Below are 9,710 nucleotides of genomic sequence, written 5' to 3' on the forward strand. Positions count from 1 at the left end.
AAATGGAATAAGTGGACTGTAATCGAAGAAGGCATGTATCGAGATTCGAGATTCGAGATTCGATAATCGAACACAGTGGCTGAGAGACGGTCATAAAAGAAAAAAGAAAGTATCGTGTTTGCGTACTCATGAAAAAAAAATGATTTGGGTCAAATTCATTTTCGAGGTTCCCTTTCTCCGTTCGAGGACGGGGCTTCCCTGCAGGAAGTGGAAAGACTTTCAGTTTCGTAATGTGGAGATACGCGCGGTACTTCGTCTTTTCTCCTGCGAACCGATGTGACCAGAGCCATCATTGCCTTTTTATATTTTGTGCATCATCGAACAAAAACGTGGTGTTCTTTATAACTCGTAGTAAGCAATGAAGAAACCATCGTTTTAATTCTCAGCTGATATCGTTGGATTCTAAGGTGACTATGATACAATCACTCATATTTTCAAGCTACGACAATGATTCATATTCTCTTAAAATAAGCAACATGATATCGTCCCTTTTATTCCAAAAGCCATTTTCATTGTAGAAATAGATTTATTATTTCCTTCTTGTTCTTATCTATATAGATTGAAAAGGTGAGTGTTATAACGAACATAGACTATAAACTTGATTCATTATCTTCAGAACCAACCGATAATTTTACATTCAATTGAAATTCTTATAATTTGTCGAATTGCAGATTCGTGATACTGGCATAAGAGGGACGATATCTAAACCATCCATTTGTTGAGGTGACAAATAGTTTATACAATTGAAATTCATATAATAGTAGCTCACCAATTTTCCTCATTACCTATTATCTTTTGTTCACACAATAGGAGCTCACGTTCAGATAAATGAATTCAACCAGCAACAGAATAAACGCAGTTCGGATAAAGACTTCTTTTGTACAGAGAGATAGTGCTGTGTTTCAATATTAACGTGAGTAACTGTCCATATCAAAACAATGTCGAACTATGTCAAACGACGTCAAGCAACATGAAACATCATCATGAACATGATGAAGACATCATCATCATGAAGACACGTGAAGGGAACTGAAGCGTGAGAATGTCCTCGCATGAGAACCGCTGGCAATGAGGAATCGCTAGGAAGAGCGAACGATTTTAATCGCTGGCTTCAGGATGGGACATCGCAAACAGACATCATGAAGAGTAACAACGACCGAGCACGTAACCAACCGCGTAAGTCTGGTGAATGGGAAAAGGAGAAGCCCGTTGTGTATATGCCTGTATGTATTGGTGTAAGCACGTGTCGTTGCGTTATATACGTGTGGACCAGTCAACGCCGGACGTCCCACTAAGAGTACGAAACGCTCGAAGGTAGAAAGGTTCGTAGATTCTTTCGTCCCGATCGAAATGCGGAACGTCCATGGGAACATGGAGTAGAATCCCAAAGCGAGTAAAAAGCGACAGTGCATTAGAAAGGGAATTTTCAGCAAATCGAAATTCAGTCGGGCATCAAGCGATGCGTGGAAACTGTTTCTTTTGTCATTCGTTATTTTTTTTTTCTTTCATAGCCATTATATTTTTTAATATACTGTATATTATATATTTGTGATCTTTTGGGTTTCATTCGTGTTATTAGTACATCGCGATTGTTCTGAGATTTCGTAAATATTCTAGTTCACGTTTTCAGGGCTGATAGAAAATGATTTTCTGAAAATGATTTCCTAGACTGTGGGGAATTTAAATTAAAATTTGAAATAGAAATTTTGGTTTTTAGAATTGTATTCTGAATAGTGTGTTTCGTACCCTGTACTGTTTTTCATACAGTTAGGTACTAGGTAATGAGATCGATATGAAGAGAAAGCTTTTTTGTCTCATGAACGATTTAGGTTGAATTGGCAGTAAGCATTTTGATTTTAAAAGGTAAGAGTTTTGAACAGTGTGATTTATGGTGAAGTATACGTTAAGTAATAGGATTACTGCGAAATAGAATCTCTCTTTCTCATAAAATGAATCTCTTCTTTCTTGTTCTTTTATAATACATAAAGTTGGAAGTACACCGTGACAAATGGTAGAAATTGAAACACATATCCCTCTCGCCAATATAATTACTCTTTTTTCATTATCACTACTTTATTTCCTACGTAATATGAAATGACAAAACCATAAAACGACAAATGGATTTGAAAATTAAAAGAGAAAAGTATAAGGAAAGAAGAAAAAGTTTAATAATTGGAGATTGTTTTATGGCTCGATGGATTTGAGAGTGAAACTTTTTCAAAGATGAACCATGAATAAGTGCAACTACGAAGAATGCATGTGAAACGGTCATGGGAACATGGAGTAGAATCTTAAAGACAATGAAAAGCGACAGTGTGTTAGAAAGGTAATTTGCAGTAAATCGAAATTCTAACAACTCTTGCGAATTGCGTTGAGACCATTTCCTTACAATTTTTTCCCTTTTTTGTTATAAATATTAAAATTATTAATTATTAATTTTACAAGTGTTGCAAGTAATTAATTAAGTAGTATTGATCGATAGAGGCTAGATAAATTGCGATTCCCTCTCTTCTTTTAAAGAGATGCTAAAATTACAGTTAAAGCAGTAAAAGTAATGTGCTTTAACATTCCTCTTTATAATAAATATTATATACACTCGGAAGCTTCTTCCGCTCTTTCTATTTCCTAAAACGAAACTGACACAAGATTTCACCTTTGTACGTGACTTCGTTCGTGTTCGCAATTGCAATTGCATTCATTATGTTCGCAGTGTACGGAGATTTATTTGACCGTGATTCCGTGCAGTTTATCTTCACCACACGTTTACTTATGTCCAAACAGCGATATTTCTTCTAACACACTTTATGGATGAACGTGCATCCTATAAGAATAATATGTAGTTGTTAATGTTGTGTAAGTATTCAAATACTTTCATGAGCCAGTGTAAAATCTCGATGCCTGAAAACATTCAAATCCTAAATCTTAAAAATATTTATAAAAGAATAACGTCGTAGAGAAACAAAAACGCAGAAGTAAGCGCAATTGTAACGATGTCGAGACCACTCGACGGAATAAAACTTTTTTTTTTATCAGATCTGTATGTGAAACGGAGTCATGGGAAAACAGGGCAGAATCTCAGAGAGTTAGAGCCGCCTTACAAAAGAGAGACATTGCAAGCGCGTTGGAAAGGAAGTTTTGTGGAATGAGGCTTGTCAGCGACGTTTTGCGGGCCAAATGGTATTCTCTTATACGGTAAACATTCCAAGAAAAGTCCAGGGCAGTGAAGGGATTTTTCTGCTATTTAGAAGCTATTATAAAGGAAATTAAAGGTGTTTAGAATGATGGATGACAGTTCGAATGCCTTATTGAATAGAATTGGCTGAAAGAATGGCGTGACAAAAACGGACAAAGTTTAAACACCTTTGGACACAGGAGAAAGGCAAATACTCTAAAAATAGGACTAATTACTTAAGTATAAAATGCTAAATTCTTTTAAATTTTACCATTATAACTTAAGAAACTCAAATACATTAACTACATGTCAGAGGTAAACACTGAAACTAAAGTAAATTAATTAAATCCAGGAAAAAAAAGAAATTAATTAAAATCTGATTGAAAAAATTTCATTAAAACACGATTAAAAAATCAGTTCAAACTAACGAAGATCTATTAATGCGCTTTCCTTCCCATGAAGGAACAATTATATCAACTAAATACAACAAATCACTCAACAAATCATGACGTCAACTTAACGAGCCATCATAGCCGCAACAAATTCGGTTTCCACTGCAGACAGTCGTCCATTTATTAAACCGTACAAGCATAAATCCTTTTTCATAGTCTCAAATCCATTCAATTCATTCACTATCATGGCGATCATCGGCAATCATCCTGTCAAAAATATTGGGTCAAGAGGCCTAGGAAACCTATTTTTAGTTTTTTAGGTGTAGTCAATTTTCAGCAAAAGTCCGTAACAAACACTTGACAGTAATAGATCAAGATAGACATCAAAGTGCTAATCAACAAATCTAATCAACAAATTCTATGATCAATAAAAGCAACTAAGTAATTATACTCGGTTAAAAAAGTGAAAGAAATTCCGATATTGTGTAAATTACAAAATAACAGAATCGGTTACAATATATCGTATAAATTAAAAATTAGCAATTTCATTGAAGTTACTGAATAGTATGTAGTATAGCTGAAGGAAAAATATTCGAACTCGAATTCGCCTATTGGTTTCGTATTAGCAAATAGAAAGGATGAACATCTGAAATAAGATCGAAAGTAGAATCGAGGCAATCAAGGTTAGACTATACGTCAAACTTTTTGAGGTCAGAATAACTTCCTTTTTTGTATTTCAGATGTTATTTATTTCTATCGCAAGTATGTTTATATTATTATTATTATTATTATTATTATTTTGTACAAGCGATGGTTCTTTAAATAATGTAATAGTGCGTAATTTTGTACACAGGTATTTCCAAATTCAACCTAACCTACGAAAAGTTTATAAACTAATTATTAACCAATCAAAAGAACTTCGATATTATTTAAAACAAAAAGAGCGCATCAAAATTCATTCCTATTTTAGGAAATATACAAAAAGAAGGGAAAAGGAATAATTTCGAAACTTTTATTTTTAACAACCAATAGAAAGTATTTTCGTGCTCGAGAGTTCATTAGATAATTATTTAAGCGTGTCACGTAGCATGAAGAAAAATCACGGAAAACCGAGCGAGCTGCACCATTCATTGGAGCAACCACCTGGCTACTGTATTATTAGAAACACGTATACGCGTTATAAAAAGCTGTTGCACTGGTCTGAGATTAACTTTTTAAAGGGACCGTTACGCACTATTACGAAATTAATGAAGTAACAAATATTTTTAAGAATTATACAATTAATTGTATAATTATTGGAAGATGATTTATTCTTTTAATTTAAATTAATTATACGTGTATATCAATAACTTTCATTACACTTTGTAGTAAAACGTTTGCTTCAACTTAAGTAAAATTAGTTATCTTATAAGCGAAAATCTACTTACAAATTTAAATAATCCTTAATTACAACAAAGTCATTGAAAGACACCATTAGCTTCTTCATAAATTATATAATATTTTTAAAGATATTAAATAAAAGAGTTTGTCTTATGTACTGAACTGTCTACTTATTTTATACAATAATGGCAATACCTTTTAATTAAACTCTTCTTAGAACATTCAGGAACTAATTCTCCTCCGTTCTATTTATTTTGCTAAGACGTTACGTCACTCATCTCTACTTTACTTTTTATTGTTAACGAAAGGTGGTAGTATTTTCTGTCTCGAGCAACCTAGAAAATCGACTTCCGTTCTCTCTTACAGATTAGTGGTAGATTAGTAAATGAATTTAGTAAAGAACCGATGATTACATTGCAAATAAAAGTGAAACGAGGAAGTTTTAATTATTTTTTCTTCTCCTCTTGAGTTGCATAAACTAGGAAACATAAATTCATATTAATTATCATGATCTATTGAAAAAAATAATATCTTTTAACTGTGTAATTTCTTTAAACATTTTTTGATAATTTTTCTTTGTCTCAAATGTAAATTTATATTTAAGTTTATTATTTTCTCTTTATACTCAAATATAATTTCTTTACCTATAAATAAAATGTGAAGATAAAGTGGAAATGCTTATTTCTCCTTTCTTTTTCCGTGTACAATTGTTTGCTATCCTTATATATTTTTTTATCAATAGTAATATATAAGTTTGTATAAAAAAGTTATTAAAAATTATAAAAATATATATGATGGATTACTTAGAAATCTGCTACATTCTGTAAAATTTTATATTGCAACTCTATTGCCATCTGTCGATGCAGAACTAGAAACCAGAAATGAATTGTAAAGTTATGTTTCTCAATGTACATTTAATTTAATCAATTAAGTAAAAATTTCATAATTAAGAAAGTTGTAAGGAAGAACAGTTATATGGACTATTCATATTACAATTAAATTTTACATATTCTTGTATGTAGACAGAGTTAATTAAAGATGAATAATATATTAAGGTTACGTTCTATCGCCAAAAGTTTTAATACTCGTCATTTTTCTGCAAAATATATATTAGATGCCGAAAACAGACAATCGTATGAAGATATTTTCCCTCATATTTTCATGTGAGTTTCATCAGCACCTGTTTTAAATCTTCATATAAAACAAACAAGTTTTAAAAAACGAAATAAAATTTTAGTGATGACATAAAAAAGTTATGGAAAAGTCGACAACAATGTATATACGCTGGATTCGATCCCACTGCGGACAGTTTGCATGTAGGAAATTTGTTAGTTTTAATAAATCTTTTACATTGGCAACGTTGTGGTCATCAAGTGATCATCCTGTTAGGAGGTGCAACAGGCTCAATCGGTGACCCAAGTTTTAGAAAAACAGAACGCGTTGAAATAGAACATCTTGTACTCCAGGAAAACATAGAATGTATAAGAAATGATGTCAAAAATATTATCAGGAATCATGCAAAATATTTTTGTAGAAACCATCAACATTTGGCTCCCATAAAAATATTAAACAATATAGAATGGTATAAAGATATGAATTTGCTTTCGTTTATTAAGGACATTGGAAAGTATTTCAGAATGGGTACAATGCTTGGTCGTTCATCTGTGCGAAATAGATTAGAATCCCCAACTGGAATGAGTTTTACAGAATTCAGTTACCCCATTTTCCAAGCATATGATTGGCTTCATTTACACAGTGAATATAACTGCTTGTTTCAAGTTGGAGGTCAAGATCAAATGGGAAATATAGTATCTGGTTATGATTTAATCACTAAATATACCAAAAATCAAGTTTATGGCTTAACGCTACCATTAGTCACAGCCCAAGATGGACTAAAATTTGGAAAATCTACAGGCAATGTAGTTTGGCTCTCACCTACAAAATCTTCTAGCTTTCAACTGTATCAGTATTTTATTAGAATAGAAGATGCAGTTGTGGAAAAATTCCTTTATTTCTTCACATTTTTATCTGTACATAATATTAAACAGATTGTAAAAGAGCATTTTGAAAAACCAGAACTGAGACAAGCACAAAAAATTCTAGCTGAAAATGTTACAATATTGGTTCATGGAGGTAATCAAACAAGTTTTCTATCTAGGGATTAAAAACTATTAATTTTCATTTCTATGCAAATTTAACTGTACATATTTTGTTGCAGAAGAAGGATTACTTGCAGCAAAGAGGGCATCTGCTGTTCTTTATGATAAATCTATTGATTCTTTAGCAAAAATGCAAGCAGATGATCTAGTACAGATATTAGATGGTGCTACTGTAGTAGAACTTCTATCTGAACCAGGTATTAGTGCTTATGACTTAGCTATGAAAGCAAACTGTTTTAAAACAGATCATGATGCAAGGAGAATTATAGCAGCTGGAGGTTTTTCCATTAATTATCAAAAAATTACGAATTTAGCAGAACTCATCGTACCTGGAATACATATATTAAGTAATAATATATCATTACTTAGAGTAGGGAAAAAGACTTATCGTGTTGTACGCTGGTTATAAAATAAACCATTTATGATTAAAATTTATGTAACTTTAATACATTCAGAAGATGTTGTCTACTGATACTAAAGTAGTAATTTCCTTCTGATTTTTTAAATATATACGGTAATCGTAATTTTCTTGACATTATAAAAAATAACATGTTTAATAAAAAAGTGTTTATTTTTAATAATCTTGAGATATAACAATTTATTTGATAAAAAAATTTAATATACGATTTTTTCTACATTGTTATATTAAAGAGTCTTCTGACCGAATATATTCTCCTACATCAGCTTGATGGAAACATACTGTTGCCATTGGGTCTGCATATTTACAATCCATTGTACTTTTAGCGGTGACACCAAAACCCTAAAATAGTAATTTTGTCAACTACAAATTTTTGACGAGATATAGATCAATCACAAGATATTGAAATTTTGCGAGAAATGAATTACAGTAAAAATACTTTAGTTACCAGTGGAATATCATTTGTGGAAAAAATAACAACTCCTTGATACTGAGGAGTATTTTCTGTAATTCGACCTACACCAGACTTAGAAATATGATGTCCATACAAAAACTGTTGTTCAGCTGATGATTTTAGCCAAATTTTATGCTAGAAGAAGACATTATAATACCTATATATATTCACACAGGTTTATAAATTATAATTTAAAATTGAATTGATATTAATAATAAAATTTAGATGATTGATTTATTTGTTTGTAATGAATGTAAAAACTATATGGATTTCAGTGATACATTATCATTGTATCTATAAAATATTAGTAAGAAACAATATACTGAAATTTAACATTATAATAAAAATGACATAATTACTTGTGCATAAGGAGCCAGCTGATATAAAGCAGTGATGTGAAGCCTAAATTTTCCAGATTTTGTAAATTTTCCAAAGCATGTTCCAAGACTTGCCAATTTTTCTGGATTTACCATACTTGCTAATGATAAAATCTTTTCAGAAACGTAATATACTCTGCCTTTCTTTTCTCGAAAACAATAAACACCATCTGGACGGTCAAGTAGTAATTTTACGTTAGTCCCAATACTAGAAAAAGCATAAGAAATTAAAAGAGATTATACAGGAGATTATAAATTAACATTTATTTTATTACATTTATATTATTTATTTATTTATTTTTGAAATTATTTTACTTAATCTCAATACAAAGAAATTATTCGAAACTTACTATTTTGTTAATTTTTCCAAAACAAGTTTCGTCTTATCTTCAGTTAACCGCTTCATACTTTATGTATTCATAAATTACATAAACTTTTGTATTGTAAAATATTAAAATTGTCTATGATATTATTGAATTATTTTTGTTTAATCATTTATAATTCTTTTACTACATTCTATTCATAAGTACTTATGAAGTTTCTTAAAATAAACAAATCACGAATAAGGTTAAGCCAAGAAACATGTGTTTTTAATAAATTGCCTACGTCTAGAATATTACAAGATAAGAAACTCATATACAGATTTTTATTAAAGTATATGAACCATAATGAAAGGCAGATAAGGTGTGCTCTTGCACAGCCCCTTTATTAACCAATGTCATGTCCTTCCATCTAGCGGTCATGTTTGCCTTGTTCACAAATTATATTTCGCACAAGTAGAGGGAAGTTTGAAAAGTATCACGCAGTAAAAGGTAATTTTTAATATTGAAATTCGAAAAAATTATGTACAAGAAAACCTCTAAGGACGCTAACAAATCCAATGTACGAAAAATATCAATTAATATAAATTGTGGGTAAGATATTTTTTAAATTAAATAATTAGTTTTAGTAGTCTATGAAACATTTATTAAAATATATAAAAACACTTAATTTAATAATTGTGTTAATGATTTTTGTTAAATAAGAAATTTTTGGTTTTTAACTAATCTGCTTTTCTTGTTTTGCTATAAGATTCTCTTCTTTTCTTATTTAATTTTCGGAGCCTTATATAAGACAAAGAATGGTTTCCGATGGGATTGTAACTTGTGAGATACTTAATTTTGTATTAAAAATTTCAGCGGCTTTTATAAAGCTATTTTTCAATGAAGTAAGCGAAGACTCCGGAAGGGCACACTTCATCTACTTTTCAATGGGATATGCATACTTTTATTACTCCTGAAACATTATTTCTAGAAGTACAAAGAATAGTTACGTATTTCGTATCTTTATACTCTGTGAAAGAACCATTAAACCACTAA

At 30.7% G+C, this 9,710-nt stretch overlaps 2 protein-coding genes and 1 long non-coding RNA gene across 3 annotated transcripts; 2 read left to right on the top strand and 1 right to left on the bottom strand.

The window, feature by feature from the left end:
- Positions 1-20: 20 nt before the first annotated feature.
- Positions 21-1,642, top strand: LOC138188359 (uncharacterized). Its single transcript, XR_011175480.1, has 3 exons — positions 21-407; positions 519-567; positions 672-1,642. It is a non-coding gene; the product is annotated as an uncharacterized LOC138188359 (long non-coding RNA).
- A 4,116-nt stretch (positions 1,643-5,758) lies between these two features.
- Positions 5,759-7,684, top strand: TyrRS-m (Tyrosine--tRNA ligase, mitochondrial). The gene is made up of 3 exons (XM_069129259.1): positions 5,759-6,107; positions 6,182-7,077; positions 7,163-7,684. The coding sequence occupies exons 1-3, from the start codon at positions 5,983-5,985 to the stop codon at positions 7,510-7,512; spliced, it is 1,371 nt and encodes a 456-aa protein (XP_068985360.1). The 5' UTR covers positions 5,759-5,982; the 3' UTR covers positions 7,513-7,684.
- On the bottom strand, positions 7,656-8,980 carry LOC138187954 (60S ribosome subunit biogenesis protein NIP7 homolog). The gene is made up of 4 exons (XM_069129260.1): positions 8,703-8,980; positions 8,335-8,560; positions 7,970-8,110; positions 7,656-7,863 (listed from the first exon to the last, which is right to left on the bottom strand). The coding sequence occupies exons 1-4, from the start codon at positions 8,756-8,758 to the stop codon at positions 7,744-7,746; spliced, it is 543 nt and encodes a 180-aa protein (XP_068985361.1). The 5' UTR covers positions 8,759-8,980; the 3' UTR covers positions 7,656-7,743.
- Positions 8,981-9,710: the final 730 nt, after the last annotated feature.

Source organism: Bombus flavifrons, chromosome 16 (assembly GCF_040668555.2).
Source record: "Bombus flavifrons isolate JBK064 chromosome 16, iyBomFlav1_principal, whole genome shotgun sequence".
Lineage (NCBI taxonomy): Eukaryota > Metazoa > Arthropoda > Insecta > Hymenoptera > Apidae > Bombus > Bombus flavifrons.

What these genes read in the sequence shown, in the direction of transcription:
- TyrRS-m (XM_069129259.1), top strand. Translation starts at nt 5,983, where the DNA reads ATGAATAATATATTAAGGTTACGTTCTATCGCCAAAAGTTTTAATACT. An exon ending in ATTTTCCCTCATATTTTCAT is followed by an intron (nt 6,108 to 6,181) that starts GTGAGTTTCATC and finishes ATAAAATTTTAG; the next exon opens with TGATGACATAAAAAAGTTAT. An exon ending in TACAATATTGGTTCATGGAG is followed by an intron (nt 7,078 to 7,162) that starts GTAATCAAACAA and finishes ATTTTGTTGCAG; the next exon opens with AAGAAGGATTACTTGCAGCA.
- LOC138187954 (XM_069129260.1), bottom strand. Translation starts at nt 8,758, where the DNA reads ATGAAGCGGTTAACTGAAGATAAGACGAAACTTGTTTTGGAAAAATTA. An exon ending in AGCTGGCTCCTTATGCACAA is followed by an intron (nt 8,111 to 8,334) that starts GTAATTATGTCA and finishes GTCTTCTTCTAG; the next exon opens with CATAAAATTTGGCTAAAATC. An exon ending in CCACAAATGATATTCCACTG is followed by an intron (nt 7,864 to 7,969) that starts GTAACTAAAGTA and finishes TTACTATTTTAG; the next exon opens with GGTTTTGGTGTCACCGCTAA.